General features: G+C 41.3%; 1 protein-coding gene across 1 annotated transcript in view; it reads left to right on the top strand.

Annotated features, from left to right (window-relative positions):
* The window catches only part of MYO3B (myosin IIIB), a 502,779-nt gene that overhangs the window by 285,477 nt on the left and 197,529 nt on the right, over positions 1-19,773 (top strand). The window contains exons 24-25 of the mRNA XM_010377618.2: positions 12,430-12,507; positions 15,620-15,825. Of these exons, the coding sequence (XP_010375920.2) occupies positions 12,430-12,507; positions 15,620-15,825 (284 nt within the window). The remainder of the gene's footprint in view (positions 1-12,429; positions 12,508-15,619; positions 15,826-19,773) is intronic.

Raw genomic sequence — 19,773 nt, 5'->3', positions numbered from 1 at the left:
CCTGTTACAAAAGAAAAGAGATTCTTATTGCACTTATGCAAAAAACTAGACTGCCATAAATTGAGAATACTCACAAATAGTTTCTAAATTCTGGAGGAATCAGGTGGAGAGAAAGCAATATGCTCCAAATTTCATTCATGGAAGTATACTTCACTCAATTGCTAAATGTTCTAAATAGCTCAAAAGAAAAAGTTTTCTTGACTCTGAAAAACAAAAGGATTAGCAATGTTTACCACATTAGCTCTCCATGAGTTCTAGAAGTTTGTTTTGTTTCCTCTATTCCAATAACACAATATCTAAAGTTATCAGAGACCTACATTCAAGAGAACCCATCAGAGCCGTATATCTGATTATAAACTGCCTACTGAAAAGGATCAAAACAAGACAGTTTGTCTGTGGATGACAAAAGTCTTAAGGCAGCCACTATTAAAGCTACAATTGACTAGGAATTTTGATTACTTCTGTGGCATACAACAATTTTACATAATAATTAAAAGGCTTAATATACATTAAATTATATCAGAATTATAGAAGTTTCCTATAATTTTTGAACACATACAAATAACATTTATAAAAATACAGTCCAAAGAAAGCCAAACATCATTTCATAGTTGACAATGTTTCCTGTGTGATTTTTATGTAAAATAAGGCAAATACATCATTTTTGCACTTTAGGGGACCTAATATCTAAAAGATTAATTAGGTCAGAAAAAGACATACTTTATCATTTGACTTTGGAAACTTTGTCAAATATCGAAGGTTTACAACACTGGATATCACTAAATAGAATCCCAGGTCACCATAAGTCATTCATATAGCCAAAATGATAACCCAGAAATTTTAAAAAGGAAAAAAACCTTTACTCTGATAGAGAGGAGACTCAGCTTTCTAGACAATAATATCCGATGAAGACAGCATGAGGTCAACTGAATCTGTCTCTTCTCTTTCCCCTCCCTTTTTTTTTTTTTTTGTAGTTTACTCAAAAGGCAAACAAGATTTGTTTTGTCTCTTAATATTACATAAAAATCTTTTTCAAAAGAGAAAAGCAAGTTTCATGTTTGCTTTAGGGCATCTTTAATGCTAAAGCTAGTTTTTAATACAAATTTATACATTTATGTAGTTTTAATTAGTTTGACTATAAGGTAAGATTCTCATAAACTTCTTATAACTAACTCTTTACAATTTTCTGTTAAACAGATGAATTTTTTTAAAAGAAAACCCTGTTACTCAGATACATAGGCCCAGATTCTGGCTCCACATCAATGTGCTTTTATTTTGCTGTTCGATATACAGAAAATTACAAAACAGTTCCCCTCAACTCTTAGCCAACTTGCTTCTTTTCACAGAACTTCCTTTACAAGATCGACCCTTCACAAACCTTTCCAAGTTGCTTAAACTTCAGTTTTGACCCTTTACTCTTTTAGGTTAAGACGCTCTTTAAAACCCTCTGAACTAGACAAAATTACATTCCCTTTAACAAAAACCATATTCCCATGCCTTCTTATAATTTCCCACCAAAACCACATTCCACTTTCCTGCTATACCTTGCAACCTTGCATGTAAAACTCTTTTTCCAGTGGACGTGTTATACTGTTAACTTTTAGCATCTTTCATTTTTTGTGAAAAGCCTGATAAGTAAATGATTTTAATATATACTGGCTGTGGAGCCTAGGACACCAGACAGAAGTGCAAATAAGGTCTGATTCTTCCTAGTACAGTTAGGGGGTGTGGCTTACGCCACATATCCCCAGGCCTTATCTAGAACCTAATGGCTCCAAAGTAGGTAAGCCAAACAGTTTTCAAAAGTCAAAGAAGCAGTTTATTACCTTAAAGCATTTAGCAAACCTAATATCTGACCTAATTTAGACCAAATGTCTCGATCAAATGTCTAAATTTTGAAGACGTTTTTATTTTACCAATAATCTTTAAAGTTGTCTTTATTTCTGAAACATTACTAAAGTCACATGAACAAAAAGGCATTAAAGTTTCTATTTTTCTGACAAAATATTTTATTTAAGCCCTTATTTTGCCCCCAATTGTTCAGAGCTCTTTCATATATAAACATCACACAAACAGATATAAATATACAGAGAGAAGAATATCCAGTAGTTGTCAAGATTTTCGTTTGTCAATAATTGGATTACTGGCTTCAGGGTGGAGCCCTTGGAGGAATAGGGTCAGGAAAGCTTGCTGTTTCCAGAGCCTAATAAGCAAGCACAGCTGGAAGGCAGAAACAGATCCCCAAAATTAAGGGTCCCTTTTTTTTTTTTTTTTTGAGACGGAGTCTCGCTCTGTCGCCCAGGCTGGAGTGCAGTGGCACAGTCTTGGCTCACTGTAAGCTCCGCCTCCCGGGTTCAAGCCATTCTCCTGCCTCAGCCTCCCGAGTACCTGGGACCACAGACGCTCACCACCATGCATGGCTGATTTTGTTTTTTGTGTTTTTCATGGAGACAGGGTTTCACCATGTTGGCCAGAATGGTCTCGATATCCTGACCTCGTGATCCACCTGCCTCGGCCTCCCAAAGTGCTGGGATTACAGGCATGAGCCACTGCGCCCAGCCGAGGGGTCCCATTTTTATATCACATCTTGGATCCCCAAAAAGAAGGAAATACTATGGAAGAAGACAGTGCAATGCTTTTACTGTGCATTTTATTACAAGACAACCCAAAGCCGATCAGCCCATTTTGTAATCAGCCCATCCCCACGGGAGTCTCATCTCTCAGTGGAAGAGGGGGATGTTTGCATACCTTCCAGGTGACCAAGCATGCTTCTCTAATCCAAGCACGCAAAGAGCCAAGTATCCCTCCATAACAGCCTATATCCCTTAAAGTTGCTATACACCAAGGTTGAAGACTTTCCCATAATGTAAAGTAATTTCTGATGCCCCCAAAAGTCAAAACAAAAAAGGTCAGGTAACACAATGAAAAACCAAACACAGCTTTAGATTTTGAGAGAGATTTATCCACTTTCAATTCTTGGGGTTCCATGAGGAAAATAGGTTTTTTCCAGAACGGGGTCTGTGGTGCCACCTCTGTTTTTCCCCAGGAGTCCAGGCTGTTTGAAATTCTTAGATTCTCTCATGTGGGCATCAGGAGTGGGAAGCAGACAAAATGGAGAAAAATAATTCTGTCAACTGAGAAGAAAAACCTTTTTCAGAAAAAAGCGATTCAAGAAGAGGAAAGAGATAAGGCCTTTTAAATATGTATAGCTTGGATATCCATTTTAATTAAGCTGATTTTAACAGTAGAGCTCTTTTGTTTTTTAAAAAAACTTTTAAAATCTCATTCCAGACTCCAGTCAGGAGAGCCAATATTTTTGGCTTTTGAATTCTACCACAGGTAACCTCCCAGTGAAATTAATAAGTTTTAACTAAGGTTTTAACTTGATCATGGATGCATAAGGTGTCTCAAAGAGACAATAAACAGTTTATTTACAAGATTTAGAATCTACCGAAAGGTAATTCAGAGAAATAAAAAATTAAGACAGGAAATCAGAAGCAGTCCCTGGGGGAAAAGAATCAATAAATGGCAAAAAGTTTCATAAATAACAAAGCAGAAAGGACTGATTTCCTAAGCCAAGAATTGAACTTAGGCTGCCATTGTCAGAAAACAAAGCCTTAGCTATGGAGCTACAACATTAAGCAGTTTCTATTGTTCTTCCCAAAAGAGGCCTAGAGTAGCCAATTTTGAGCTTGCAAAGGCTTTAAACTGCTTAAGATAATTTTTAGGGCTAGCTATGACATGAACCCCAAAATCCTTGTCCTCTGGATGGCAGAGACTAAAGTATCTCCACATGGTCACAAGGTTAAGATTTTAAGGACATAAAACAACATGAGAGAGAAACTTCATCCAATATTGGTCTCAGGGGCCTGCAGCAAAGTTTGTAATGGACAAGCCTGCCAGGCTGGCTTGAAAAGTAGGTGTTTAGGGGTCCAAAGCCCATGTTCTGTCCTGTGACACTGCCTCTCCATTACAGAAAGACAAATTCTTAGCACAAAGTACACCAGATTTGCTGCATCCTAATAAGACTAGTCTCACAAATCCTTTTTTTCTATTAATCAAACCTTTGCAGAAGAGACAGTGATGTTTACCATTCACACACACACACATGAAAGAGAGAGAGACAGACAGACCGACCTACCAACCAACCAGAAACCTGGCTGGTAAGAAATTCTTACCCTTTTTGGCAGCATACCAGGTACCAGGTTTCTGGGTTCCCTTTCTGTGCAACTTTCAGAAGAACAGAGCAGCTTTTGATGACCCTGCTCACTGCACCAAGCTGTGGAGACCCATTACAAAAGAAAATGGCCACTTTCTGTTTTATGGAACCATAGGCAAAAGCTTTCTAGTTTTGCAAGATGCCACCCAATGGGCTGCATGAGGAACCAAATTAACATTTTCCATCCCAGCGGAAACAAAATACACACAACAAAACAGACACTAGTCACCTAATTCCACACCCAAAATTGACCTAACAAGGCTCAGACTTTCTCCCGTTGGTCTCTGTCATCTTTGATCCACTTAAGGTGGGGAGGGATGACCTCCAACCAGGAATTCAATGAGTGGTCTCTTGGCAAGACGAAGAGAGGAGAATCAGAGTCAGGCCTGTTGAGCTTTCTTCAGGGCTCACTGAATGCGATTACACTTACAGAGGGTTCTTCAAGTTAGGCCTGCTGGACTTTGGTCAGCAGTTTCTTCAGAGATCCCTTCCACACATACAAACACACACAACAAAGACAAGATGGACAGAAGGCCTTCCAAATCAAGATCCCTTGCCAAGAATTCCAAGAGTATTCCTTCCAAACTAACCTCCTATTCTCCATCTGAGAAATCTCCCCCAAATCTTCCTGATTGAGAAGAAATCTCCGGAACCAAGACTCTTCCTACTCATTAGGGAGGGCCAACTGAGACTTTGAAGGAGCCAAAACTATCAGGAGAAGGGAGGAGGTGTTGGCAGCTCCTAGAATACTCACCAAATCAGACACCTCATAATGGGGCTACAGCTACAGACACTCCATGATTTTGCTACAGACAGAGACACACCCTGCAATACGGCTCCAGTTACAGACACCCTGTGGTGGAGCTACAGACAGACGTCCTACCGTGGGGCTGCAGTTATGAAATGTCTCCCCAGGGCTATTTCTCTATTGCAATTAAATTCATGAACATTGGGCTGGCACTGACCTGCCAGTAGAGACAGTGTCAGAGTCATCCTCTAATCCAAGAGAACTAGGTGGCTGCTTGGGCTGGCCTCTGGATCCATCAAAGGAGAGGGGCTACCGAACCATGGGCAGGTAGCTACAAAGGCAATCCCAGACCAGCCTTCAAATTTGTAACCACCCAACGGGCTCACCTTGCCTGCTGCCTAGACAGAGCCGATTGATCAAGACGGGAATTGCAATAGAGAAAGAATAATTCACAGAGCCAGTTGTGTGGGAGACTAGAGGTTTTTATTACTAAAATGAGAGCATTTGGGGATCTGAATTTTTAAGCATAATTCTGTGGGTAGGGGGGACAGTGCATTAGGAGTTCTGATTGGTCAGGTCAGAGATGAAATCATAGGGAGTCGAAACTGTCCTCTTGCACTGAGTCAATTCCTGGGTTGGGACCGCAAGACCAGATGAGCCAGTTTATGGATCTGGATGGTGCCAGCTGGTCCATCGAGTGCAGGGTCTATAAATATCTCAAGCACTGATCTTAGGCCTTACAATACTGATGCTATCCCTGGGAGCAATTTGGAAAAATGTAGAATCTGGCAGCCTCCAGCTGCATGACTCCTAAACCATGATTTCTAATCTTGTGGCTAATTTGTTAGTCCTGCAAAGGCAGTCTAGTCCTCAGGCAGGAAGGGGATTTGTTTTGGGAAAGGGCTGTTGTTGTCTTTGTTTCAAAGCTAAACTAAGTTTCTCCTAAAGTTAGTTCGGCCTACACGCAGGAATGAACAAGGACAGCTTGGAGGTTAGAAGCAAGATGGAGTCAGTTATGTCAGGTCTCTTTCACTGTCGTAATTGTCTCAGTTATAATTTTTGCAAAGGTGGTTTCAGTGGCAGTATATAATGTTTAAGAAATATAGTGTAGGAATCATAGTGGGTTCAGATATAGGCATGGCCGTCTACTGGCTGTAGGACTCTGGGAATTTTACCTAAAATATGTTAGTCTTAACTTCCTCATATGTAGAATGGGAAGAATAATATTATTTACCTCATAGGTCATTTTGAGAATTTAGTGACATAACATAGGAAGTATTTAGTACAGTGATTTCAGATAGGAAACACTCAATATATACTATATTACTCAAGTTTTGATAATCATTTAAAATTCCATGTGTGGAGCCCATATGTATATAGAAGCTTGCTCAACTGCTGTGGCTTGGGGACTGTAACACAATTTGTAAAACTTATTCGTGACCACTCTGAAGGCTAACCATTCACAAGGAACCGTGCAGGATGTTTATCATTGTGGACAGAAAGCACACTTGCTCAGCTCCAACTGACTTACATGGTTGCGTAAGTCTGTGTTGTAGGAGGAAACCATACTGGGTTAGACAGACAATGGTTTTGTCCAGAATATGGCTTCTATTGATCATTTTGATATTGGTCTTATAGGGACCAAGGGAAAACTTCCTCACTCTCTGAAAGTTTGCTGAAAATAAACTGACAAGAGGCAGATTAATAGGAGCAAAAGAATACAGATGTATTAACGAGAATAGGGGAGACTCACAGAATGATTACCTATCAGACACATGGTACACAGATGGTTATATACCCTTCTTAAGGGAGAGGGAGATGGAGAAGCGTGGATGATTTTAGGGGTATGGTAAATGATTTTACGGGAATTTAATGGCCTTGAAAAACATACAATGGCCTGGGACAAAGTCTGTTAGGACTGCAAAACAAACAATGGTTTGGGACAAGTCTGTTCAGTTGTGTTGACAGACTGCAGCCTTTCTTCCTGTGATATGAGTTTAGTTAATGAAAAACTCAGGGAAGGGATCACAGATAATTGTTTTCTTTGGTGGCTCTAGGCTTTAGGCAGATAAAGGAATTTAGAGAACAGCTTCATCCTGGGCTATGGAAGAGACAGAGGATTAAGAGATGGGGGTTGGGGGTATCAGAGAGACCTTGACTCTTCTTTAGTTCAACATGTCAAAGTACCACATTTTGGGGATATATGTTTCTGTACCCCAACAGTTTCATTGGAACTATTTTTCTTACCAATAAATATAAAGATCTCCTTGCTGAGTTGTGTGGTAGCAGAACTCTCCTGCCACTGAACGCACTTTGCATCCTTGATATTTATCACTACACTAAAACTAAATCAATCACAGTAATGATGGAAGGAGAGCTAATGTTATCTGTTATATGTGTGCAAGGCAGCAGTTTTGACTAACCAATTTTATTAATGAGGAAAACAGAGGCTTTTAAAGGTTAAATACAGTCATCAGTCACTTAATAATGGTGACATATTCTGAGGACTACATCACTGGGTGATTTTTGTCATCGTTCAGTCATAGAGTGTGCTTACACAAACCTAGATGGTATAGCTTACTATGCACCTAGGCTATAAGCTATAGCCTATTGCTCCAAGACTACAAACCTGTGCAGCATGTTACTGTACTGAATACTGTAGGCAGTATAACACAGTGGTAAGTATTTTTGTATCTAAACATAGAAAAGGTACGGCAAAAATGTGGTACAAAGGATTAAAAATGGCACACCTACATAGTGCACTTACCGTGAATGGAGCTTACAGGACTGGAAGTCACTCTGGGTGAGTCAGTGAGTGTGTGGCGAGTGAATGTGAAGGCCTGAGACATTAGTGTACACTCCTGTAGACTTTATACATAACATACACTTAGACTATACTAAATTTATTTTAAAATGCATTTTCTTCAATAATAAATTAACCTTAGTTTAACTCTTTTATTTTATGAACTTAAAAAGTCTGCAAAACAAAGAATGGTTTGGGACAAATCTGTCTAAAAGACTTTTTCACTCTTTTTTTTGTAATAACACTTAGCTTAAAACACAAACACATTGTACAACTGTACGAAAATCTTTGTCTTTATTCTATAAACTTCTATTTAAAAATTTTTTACTTTTACTTTTAAAACTTTTTTGTGAAAAACAAAGACACAAACACATACATTAGCCTAGGCCTACACAGGGTCAGGATCATCAATATCACTTTCTTCTACTAACTCCACATCTTGTCGAACCGGAAGGTCTTTAGGGCAATAACACACATAGTGTCATCATCTCCTATGATAGCAATGCCTCCTTCTTGAATACCTCCTAAAGGACCTGCCTGAGGCTGTTCCATGGTTAACATTTTTTGTTTTGTTTTTAATGTAAGTAGATGGAGTACACCCTAAAATAAGGATTTTTTTTTTTTTTTTTTTTTTTTTTTTTGAGACAGAGTCTCACTCTGTCGTCCAGGCTGGAGTGCAGTGGCATGATCGTGGCTCACTACAACCTCCGCCTCCCAGGTTCAAGTAGTTATCCTGCCTCAGCCTCCTGAATAGCTAGGACTACAGGTGCCCACTACCATGCCTGGCTAATTTTTATATTTAAGTGGAGATAGGGTTTCACTTCATTGGTCAGACTGGTCTCGAACTCCTGACCTCAAGTGGTCCGCCCACCTCAGCCTCCCAAAGTGCTGGGATTACAGGCATGAACCACCGCACCTGGCTAAAATAATGATTACTAGTATTGTAAATATGTAAACCAGTAACATAGTTGTTTATTATTATCCAGTGTACTGTACATTATTGTACATGCTCTACTTTGATATAATTGGCAGCACAGGTTTGTTTACACCAAATCACCACAAACACATGAGAAATGAAGTGCACTATGACATTATGATGTCTACAACATTACTAGGCAATGGGAATTTTTCAGCTCCATTATAATCTATGGTACTACTGTAGCATATACAGTTTACCATTGACTGAAATGTCCTACTTCTATGGCACATGAGTATAACAGGTGCATGGCCACACAGCTAGCAAGAATTTCAACCAGGTGCGTCAATAGCAATCACTCAGCCTAGGAAAGCTTTTCTGGTCTCTTTTTTTCTCCTAAGGTAAAAACATGTAAATACTTTGGAGAGGATTTTTTCTTTGTTAAATCCCCACTTTGGGGAAGAACTATTTGCTAGATGATGCCCTAATAGAATCCACTTTCCAGATTGTTTCTAAAAGCATTTTTGGTTAAAAAAATTAAATGATGCTACTACTATTGTATTAACGAAATTAGCTCAGAAAGAAAATCTCTTGGCCGGGCGCGGTGGCTCAAGCCTGTAATCCCAGCACTTTGGGAGGCCGAGATGGGTGGATCGCGAGGTCAGGAGATCGAGACCATCCTGGCTAACACGGCGAAACCCCGTCTCTACTAAAAAATACAAAAAAAAACTAGCCGGGCGAGTTGGCGGGTGCCTGTAGTCCCAGCTACTTGGGAGGCTGAGGCAGGAGAATGGCGTAAACCCGGGAGGCGGAGCTTGCAGTGAGCTGAGATCCGGCCACTGCACTCCAGCCTGGGCGACAGAGCGAGACTCCGTCTCAAAAAAAAAAAAAAAAAAAAAAAAAAAAAAAAAAAAAAAGAAAATCTCTTAGGCTACACAACAACCTTCTCAGCCCTTTTGGTTTGGACTTTAGGGGCTGGCTTTGGAGTTCCACGGCAGGCCTGATACGGAGAGAGGTCTAGTTTAAAGCGTTGAGAGAAGCAACTTCTGGTTTATTCCTTGTTGGAAATTCTCTCATTTAGATCCATTCCAAGTTCAGGAGAACCTTATGACTATGCCAATATACAAGAGACCCCGCGACATCCGAAGACCTTTCTAAATTCTTAAATTAGAAAATACCCCAGGCCGGGCGCGGTGGCTCAAGCCTGTAATCCCAGCACTTTGGGAGGCCGAGACGGGCGGATCACGAGGTCAGGAGATCGAGACCATCCTGGCTAACACGGTGAAACCCCGTCTCTACTAAAAAATACAAAAAACTAGCTGGGCGAGGTGGCGGGCGTCTGTAGTCCCAGCTACTCGGGAGGCTGAGGCAGGAGAATGGCGTAAACCTGGGAGGCGGAGCTTGCAGTGAGCTGAGATCCGGCCACTGCACTCCAGCCCGGGTGACAGAGCGAAACTCCATCTCAAAAAAAAAAAAAAAAGAAAAGAAAAAAGAAAATACCCCAGTAGCATATCACGTATTCTGTCAAATACAGTACTAAGTATGTAGGTGGTGAATTACAGATAAGCATTAGCATTTCCAGGTTGTATATATCAAAGAATAGGTTTTTACTTTATTTCAAAACATCATTCTGTATGTGATTGCAAGGACAGAATTTAAAGTCCTGTTGAAACACAGATGCTGTGCAGTTAGAGGGGGCTGTCACTAGCTGGGAGCTATCTTCTCACCATGTAGCCTTATAACTTTTGGAGTACAAATTGGTGCTTAACTCTGCATTTTTCCAATTTGCTAGAGGGAACCGGTGCTGATCTTGAAAACAATACAGATTATTCCTTTGATTTATTTATATTTTATTTGTGCAGATTATGGGATACATGTGAAATTTTCTTACAAGAGTATTCCTTTTAAATTGTGTTTCAGCTGAATTAATACACATCAAGGATTTTTTGGTCACTAAACTGTTAAATTCTCAAATGCCAAGGGTCTGTTATAAGTTCTGAGGGAGGGTAATAAGTCAATCCATAAACATTTACCAGTAGAAAAATATAAACGAGCTTTTCAGCTGCCTGGGGGGCCTGGTGCTCACTAGTTAATTTGAATAAAAAGGAAGGGAAATGAAGGAGGAAAAGCAGGTTCAAAGCTAGAGGTGCTTCTTCAGGGAGGATCTCTTAATAAAAAGAAGTGTTGAGGCTGGGCGAGGTGGCTCACTCCTGCAATCCCAGCACTTTGGGAGGCCGAGGCAGGTGGATCACCTGAGGTCGGGAGTTTGAGACCAAGGCAGGCGGATCACAAGGTCAGGAGATCAAGACCATCCTGGCTAACACGGTGAAACCCCGTCTATACTAAAAATGCAAAAAATTAACTGGGTGCGGTGGCAGGTGCCTGTAGTCCCAAGCTACTCGGGAGGCTGAGGCTAGAGAGTGGCATGAACCCAGGAGGCAAGGCTTGCGGTGAGCAGAGATCCCACCACTGCACTCCAGCCTGGGCAACAGAGCAAGACTCCGTCTCACGAGAAAAAAAAAAAAAAAGAAAAAAGAAAAAATTAAAATGTCAAACCTACAGGCAGTTGTATCATTGTTTCAGCTGCATGTGAATGGACTGACGGCATCTGTTGTGCAGTCCATTAAAATAAAGCTGCACTGTGTCTGATGTCTTCACTCAGGTCATAGACCTGCTCACTATTTAGGTTGCTTTTCTAGGTTTTGAAAACTTGGCACCATGTTTTCTCCCCTTCTTAAATAAACCTATTTTCTTGACCCATCCCAATGGAAGCATTTCCTTCCATTTTACACACAGTCTCCCACATACTCCTTTAGGTAAGCCTCTTTATTCACCCCTCCTAACTCCCACCCCTTTAGCACCAATTTTTCACTTTCATTGAACAAGCCTGCAGACATCCTTATCTCATGGGAAGGTGGCTGCCTGGACGGCAGTCCACCCCGCCTAACCCACATGCTGACAGCAGTGTCTTCCATTTCAAACATTTCTGCTTTATACCCTTGCCACCTGTTCAGAGCAGATGGGAAGCTGCCATGGCAAGGCCAGTGCTAAATGCCACTCATGCACTCTACAAACGAAAGCAGAGTTTTTGTTGTTGCATTATAATAATGGAATGCAGGCTGCTTGCAGTCGGTCCCTACAATTGTTTTCATCAATAAATTCCTTCCAGTCAGCCCAGGTATTTGGGATAGATATTGAGAACAGGTTCATTCCATTGGGTTTCTGAGTGATTTGGTGCCTGAGCTCCTATCTGCAGTGAGCACATGGGAACTGTGGGAGGTAGGAGGAGTGTTGTAGCATCAGAGTCTGATGACATGGAAGGCAACTGGTGCTGGCCTAATTCCCTGTGGTACAACCTGGCCTTTGGGGCCATCATATCTTTATAATCATTTGGCCTCATGGCCCTTTGCCAAGTTTCCTTGTAGGCAGTAGTTTGGTCTCATATGACCTTACTAGAGAATTTAACGGGGGTTCATTAGAAGATGGAGAAGTATCAAAATAACAGAGGTTTACACTGAGACCATATGGTATTTTGCAGAGTGAGGTATTGTCAAATGAGTAGAACAATGCATATTCTTTTGTTTCTGTGTTTTGAAAAATTCTCCCCACAGTAGGACACTATTGTGTACTAAATGCCATAGCCCCTCAGATATTTGGCCAAACAGGCTTTCAGATTTTGGAAGACATGGAGCATGAGGTAAGTGCCTGGATCCCCAAACCACTTGCCTCCGTCTTGCTTCCAGGTGGACACTCTGGAGGTGATACGGCATCCGGAAGAAACCACCAACATGAAGAGGCAAACTGTGGCTTCTTACTTCCGGGTATGGAGTCTTCTTGATCTGTATTCTGCCTACTTCCAAAAAGGACTCTCCAAGCCTTCTTGTGAGATGCCCAGATAGAGTCAGTGAAACAAGGGCAAAGCACAGAGTCAAGAAACATTGGGTTGGGGAAGTGGTGGAAGCAGGGCGGGAAGAGAGCACTGGGCAGACAATCCTCCTGCCCATTAAATGACTGATTCTGTCAGCATTCGAGCTGCTTCTTGGTCTTAAAGTTACTGGAGGCAGCCACTTTTCTAGCATACTGAATAGTAAAGTAGTTAATAAAGTTCCAGAAGTTGGCTTATGAAGTTCAGATACTAAGAGAATCTGTCTTAGCATTGACTTTATTTTCCTAGATTAAATTGACCCATTGTAAAATATACTTGTCTGAGCCCTATTATTTCCCATTTCTGCCATCCCTATTTCTGATACTTCATCTAGTTAAATGCCTCCTTTGGGTAAAAACACGGTCTCTAGAAGGGCTCTGTTAAATGCAAACATTATATAGCAAAGACAAGACACATAGAATCTTGCAGCAATTTGCACAAATTTGTTTGTCTTCAAATTATAAAGCATTAGAGTTGGAAGGCCTTTAGAGATCACATACCACTGGAAGCTGAGATCCAGATAGTTTCACAGTAGAAATGCTGTTAGGCCAAGCACAGTGACTTACACATGTAATCCTAGCACTTTGGGAGGCTGAGACAGGCGAATCACCTGAGGTCAAGAGTTTGAGACCAACTTGGCCAACATGGTGAAACCCCATCTCTACTAAAAATGCAAAAATTAGTCAGGTGTGGTGGCAGATGCCTGTAATTCTAGCTACTTGGGAGGCTGAGGCAGGAGAATTGCTTGAACCTGGGAGGTGGAGGTTGCAGTGCCGAGATCGCACCATTGCACTCCAGTCTGGGTGACAGAGTGAGACTCCATCGCGAAAAGAAAAAAAAGGAAATGCTGTTAGATCAAATTTAGAACTGATCTCAGGGGCAGCGGAATGAGGTAGTAAGATGGGGTTGGCAGAGGAAAGGGCTTGGCTGGGATGAGAGGTCAGGTGGGTGGGAAGCCGGAAGAGCCAGGCAGGCTGAAGGGCATGACTTGGGAGCCAGCACTCTGGATAGAAGGCTCCATGGAAAGCTAGCAGGTGCAAGGATCTAAAGTGCAGAAGTCCAGCCTAGCCAACTGTGCTTCAGAGGCAGGCTAGAATTGGGCTCAGGGTATGAATTGCAGGGGCCCCAGACCTTTGAATCCCGTACTCCATCCATGCAGTGGGTCATACTATAGCATTTGTGGCAGGTGGGCCCCTGCCTCATCATTCTGATGTTTGATTATTTCTAATTGCTACTTATTTCTTATATTGAGACATACCTGGTCCTATCCCCTTTAGTGGATCTATCCTCATCTGTTAGTCCATTTTATGTTGCTATGAAGGAATACCTGAGACTGGATAATATATATATATTTTTTGAGACAGAGTCTCACTCTGTTGCCCAGGCTGAAGTGCAGTGGTGCAATCTTGGCTCACTGCAACCTCCATCTCCTGGGTTCAAGTGATTCTCCTGCCTCAGCCTCTCATATAGCTGGGACTACAGGCACGTGCCACCAAGCCTAGCAAAATTTTTTTGTATTTTTACTAGAGACAGGGTTTTGCCATTTTGGCCAGGCTGGTCTTGAACTCCTAACCTTAGGTGATCCACCCACATCAGCCTCCCAAAGTGCTAGGATTACAGGCATGAGCTACCAGGCCCAGCTGAGACTGGATAATTTATAAAGAAAAGAGGTTTATTTGGCTCACGGTTCTTCAGGCTGTACAAGTGTGGTACCAGCATCTACTTGGCTTCTGGTGAGGTTTTACTCATGGAGCAGGCATGTTACATGGCAAGAGAGGGAGGAACGGAGAGGGACCAAGACAGAGGGGGGATCCCATACCCTTTTAAACAACCAGATTTTGCATGAACTAATAGAGTAAGAACTCACTCATTGCCATGAGGACAGCACCAAGCCATTCATGAAGAATCTGCCCCCATAACCCAAACACCTCCCACTCATGAGGCATCTGCCCGCATGACCCAAACACCTCCCACTGGGCCCATCTCCAGCACTGGAGGTCACATTTCAACATGAGATTTGGAGGAAACACACATCCAAACCATATCATCCTCCTGGTAACCCTTGGTGTCTGTGTGTATTTTCCCACTGGATTTAGTGGCTCTATTTACTCTGTGAAATGATTCTCAAGATCTTAGGGCCCCCTATCAGCAGAAAAGCCTCTGGCTTATGGTTTTTCAGAAATATACCCATACCAACCAGTTTGGTGTTCTCAAAATACCAGTTCACAAATGCTAACCCTGAAAAACAAGTTACCTTGGTAAGCTAGGTAACACCAATTTTGATCTGTAGGAGCAGTGATTGTGAAATAATGGAACTGATTTCCTTTGGCTTATAATAGCCCCTGAAGGTGTGCCCAGAAGAGCTCCAGCAGTGGATGCCCCTCAGAAACAACTGAGGTCGCCCCCTTCACAAGCACCCCTCTGATTTTTCCATGTCCTTCCTCCCCTCTTGCTATGAGAGCCCTGTACCAGCTGCTTGATGTATGTTAGTTGATAGTCACCATAACCTTCATTTTGAATACTTCTCTTATTTTCTTTGCCTTGTTTTTGTATTTTTCTTTTCTGTCCCACTACCTTATTACCAATCGTATCAGTAGGATTTGCTTAGACTATCTGGTGGTTCTTAGGCTGAAGAAGCAATTTGCCCCTTCCTGAAATGCTGGACGTTTTAAATTACAGATACAGATTGTGGAATGTCACCTGGGAATACCAGCGACAAGCATTCTAGTTCTGGCAGTGGAATTACAGGATAGCCTAGAGCATGTTCTTAGCTAAGTTTCTGCCATATGGGATATTGCCTGGCACTAGGTGATGTTTAAAGAATGTTTTTGAATCTGCAGATGGCTATAAGTAGAACTTATATTATTATCTCCTATTGCTGATTTCATGTTCTGCCTCTAAAAGGTCTGTGAGCCTCAAACTGCTCTAGAGGCTTCTGCAGGCCTGTGTTGTAATTATCCATTGCATTGGTGGTAACCTCGTTCCTTGTGCATTTTTCTCCCTGGTAGTATTCTCTGATGGACCTGCTCTCCAAAATGGTGGTTGGACAGCCCCACTTTGTGCGCTGCATTAAACCCAATGATGACCGAGAGGCCCTGCAGTTCTCCCGAGAGAGGGTGCTGGCCCAGCTCCGCTCCACAGGGATTCTGGAGACAGTCAGCATCCGCCGCCAGGGCTATTCCCACCGCATCCTCTTTGAAGAATTTGTGAAAAGGTCAGACTGTCACCTTTGGGAATGCATTCTTGTAAATGTAGCTCTACTCTGGCCATTCCTGTTTCCTAAGATTGTTCCTCCTGCCCACTCTCCTCCAAGTATGTAATTGGCTAGTTGCCAGCTACCATTTAGTTATTTGAATGTTGAATTTTTATTGTGCTTCCACTAAACTGCAGTGATCCAGCAGTCATGTTAAGCTTCCTTCTGATCACATTATTTTAAATGTCCATATACATTTATATGTTATAAATCCTTAGGTCTCAAGTTCTCCAGGTGTTTTGTTGTTATGATGAAAGTATCCCTCCATAAGTGGGCCCAGATTCTGGTGGATTGGAATGCACCCAAGCACCAGTTCTTCTTCCAGGTTCTGGCGTGATATAATATAATAATTAACATTTATATAGCACCTAAAGTATCCTAAGAGTACAGGACATTTTAGGGGACTATTTAAAATGTGTTATCTCATTTGATCCATAGAAAAATTCTATAAGCTAGACTGTATTATTATCCCCATTTTACAAAACATAAAGGTGAGAAAACTTGGGTATCAAAAGAAAGTAAGTGATTTTCCCATGGTCTCATGCTGGTCAATGTAGAGCCAGGATTTGAACCCAGGCAGTCTGGTTTCAGCATCCATGCTTTTAATCTCTTCAGTTCAGTCCATTCAATCAATATTTATTGAAAAAAATTGCATGGCACTTTCTTAACCCAGAAGTGTCTTTGTCTAAGAATGAAATGCTGCTCTTTTCTGAACAACTGCCATAGACATTATGTATGAATGTGATTACAAGTAGAATTTTCTGTGAAGAAATAAGGAAAACAATAACAAAAAAAACACCTCTGAGAAGCACTGCTGTCTGAGGATGCCTGGAGAGGAATATTGAAATCTGTTGTATGCCTGACAAAGACAAGGCAATCAAGAAAAAAAAAAAAAAAAAAAAATACATTGTAGAATCTGCCTCACTCCTTAAGCCATCTTTAGTGTCTTTTTACCTCCACTCTGAAACATGTGCCCAAGGTCATTTTTTCCAGCTTTTTCTCAGGAGAGGATGGGTCCTAAATAAGGTAGCTTGCTTGATCAAGTCTCCCAAACTCTGCTAAATTCCATGGAAAAGATAAGGCGTAAAAAAAAGTTCCTTGCAATGAGAGCTTTTAAATTAAAATAAGAACGAAAGGGCTTTTTTTTTTTTCTTTTTTTAAGTGTCTTTGAGCTTCTTTTTTCCACTTAAATTTAGAGGTGGAACAAGAAAAAAACTAGCACATGAATTTGACTAGTCAAGTATTTTTTGTAACAATGTTTGAATACATAAAAATATTTAAGAAAACAGGTCAAATGCTGAACAGATTGGCACTTCTTTGTTCATAATCAGAAAGTCATTAGGCAAGTATGAACAGGAGTTTCAAAATGCCAGTAAATCTAAGGATATCAAAGATTTCTGAGCCAGCAAGTTAATTGGTATTTTGAGCCTTTTGAACAACTTAACAAAATGGATGAGTTAGCAGTTTTCTCCCTTGATGTTATTCGACAAATAGGTACACTTCTTATCTTCCTGTTCAAGAGTGCTGTTTTGTAAACTCTTAGCAGGAAATATGCAGACAGGACCATCAAAGACAGGAAACAGAGCCATTCAAGGTTTATTAAATGGAGGTAAATAAAAGATAAAAACTCATTTAATGTTACTCTATACTTTTGTATTTTCCGGCATTCAGGACTGAAACACCGAGTATACACCTGGTGGTATTCTTGGGATCATGTTGTTGGGTTCCAGAAAGGGGAAAGACTTCCCCAGTCCCCACATTACCCAAGTCTGCAGGCTTGGCCAAACCTAAAATACTTTCTTGCCCCTATTCTCTTTGAGCTTTCTGGCAAAATGACTTGGAAGTGCGCTTCCTTATCTCCTACTCATAGAGCCTTTGATGAAGAGGGTGTCCCCAACATCCTCTCATCAATAAGGCCAGGTGAAATGTAAGTCTTTATGTTCTTGACTAGGCATGAAAAAGGCCACCTGGAAATGCTGGAGCCTCATTGTTGAGGGACATCATAGAAAACCAATCTAAGCATTTATTGTTTTTATGGTCAATGGATTGCGATGCATAGTCTCTCAGAAGGTCTACAGCGGGCAAACACATAACTGCATGTATTGGGATGTGTTCTGGCAAATGTCTAAAAAATAGGGCTGAGTCAGGCTCGGCGCGGTGGCTCACACCTGTAACCCCAGCACTTTGGGAGGCCAAAGCAGGCAGATCACCTGAGGTTAGGAGTTTGAGACCAGCCTGGCCAACATGGTGAAACCCCATCTCTACTAAAAATACAAAAATTAGCCAGCTGTGGTGGTGCATGCCAGTAATGCCAGCTACTTAGGAGGCTGAGACAGGAAAATCGCTTGAACCCAGGAAGCGGGGGTTACAGTGAGCCAGGATTGTGCCACTGCACTCCAGCCTGGGCGACAGGGTGAGACTTTGTCTCAAAAAAAATAAAGAATAGGGCTAAGTCTAATTGTTTATTTATGAAGGTATTATAGTAAATAACGCAGTTTAGTAAGGAGACCTGAATTCTCGTCTCCTCTGGTATATAACATCTGGAAGGTAACCCAACATTCTTTAAAAGATGTTTCCTCATCTGCAGGACAAGAAGGCAGGAATATACAAAGCCCACATTCTAAAGATTTTCAAGGATTACTTGCAGATGCCCGGGGCTTACTTAGTTTCTAAGTGTTCCAGGGATTTTTGCCTTCCCAATCGAGCTCACTGGATGAGAGACCTGCATCTACCAGGCTGTGATTCATGACAGTTGTTAACCATTGAACAAAATGAAATTCTTCCCTTTTTTCTTTCATTGACATCTTCCATTTCTTCTCATGATGGTGTGGAGAACCATGGTGCCTTAGTATCTCTTTCATTTCATTCTCCTTTCTATTCTTCTACTCTCTCTCTTCCAGAAACTAGGAGTCACCTTTGACTTCTCACTTTCTTTAAATAATCCATCACCAGGTCCTCCAGCTGACTACCTGCTAAAGTTTCTCAAAAACGTCCCCTTGGGAATCTCTCATCCCTTCTTCCATAGCTTTAGTCCAGGCCTTTTGTTCTTATTATTAACAGCTCAATTTAGATATAATTCACATATGATAAAAGTCATCTTTTGGAAGTATACAGTTCGGCCAGGCGCAGTGGTTCACACCTGTTATCCCAGCATTTTGGGAGACCGAGGTGGGCAGATCACCTGAGGTTGGGCGTTTGAGACCAGCCTGACCAACATGGAGAAACCCTGTCTCTACTAAAAATACAAAATTAGCTGAGTGTGGTGGTGCATGCCTGTACTGTGGTGGTACATCCCAGCTACTCCGGAGGCTGAGGCGGGAGAATCACTTGAACCCAGGAGGCGAAGGTTGCCGAGAGCCGAGATCGTGCCATTGCCCTCCAGCCTGAGCAACAAGAGTGAAACTCCATCTCAAAAAAAAAAAAAAAAAGAAAAAGGAAGTATACGATTCAATGCTTTTTAGTCACAGAGTTGTATAAACATCACCACCATCTTATCATAGAACATTTCATTACCTAAAAAGAAACTCCAAACTCATTAGCCATTCTCCCCTTTCTCCTCAGTCCCACCAGACTTAGGCAACCAAGGGGGATAATCTAACTTCCATCTGTATGGATTTGCCTATTATTGACATTTCATGTAAATGGGATTGTACAACATGGCCTTTTGTGTCTGGCTTCTTTCACTTAGCATGTTTTCAGTGTTGGATGAAGTAAATACTGGTACTATGTACCAGTATTTTATTTTTTTATAGGTGAATAATATCCCATTGTATGAATATATTACATTTTGCTTCCTCATTTATCAGCAGATGAACTTTTGCATTGTTTCCACTTTTTGGTTGTTATGAATAATGCTGCTATGAATATTCATGTATAACTTTTAAAGTGGGCATATGTTTTCACTTCTTT

The sequence above is a fragment of the Rhinopithecus roxellana genome, chromosome 14 (genome assembly GCF_007565055.1).
Source record: "Rhinopithecus roxellana isolate Shanxi Qingling chromosome 14, ASM756505v1, whole genome shotgun sequence".
Taxonomy (NCBI): Eukaryota; Metazoa; Chordata; class Mammalia; order Primates; family Cercopithecidae; genus Rhinopithecus; species Rhinopithecus roxellana.
This window is presented reverse-complemented; position numbering and strand designations above follow the sequence as displayed.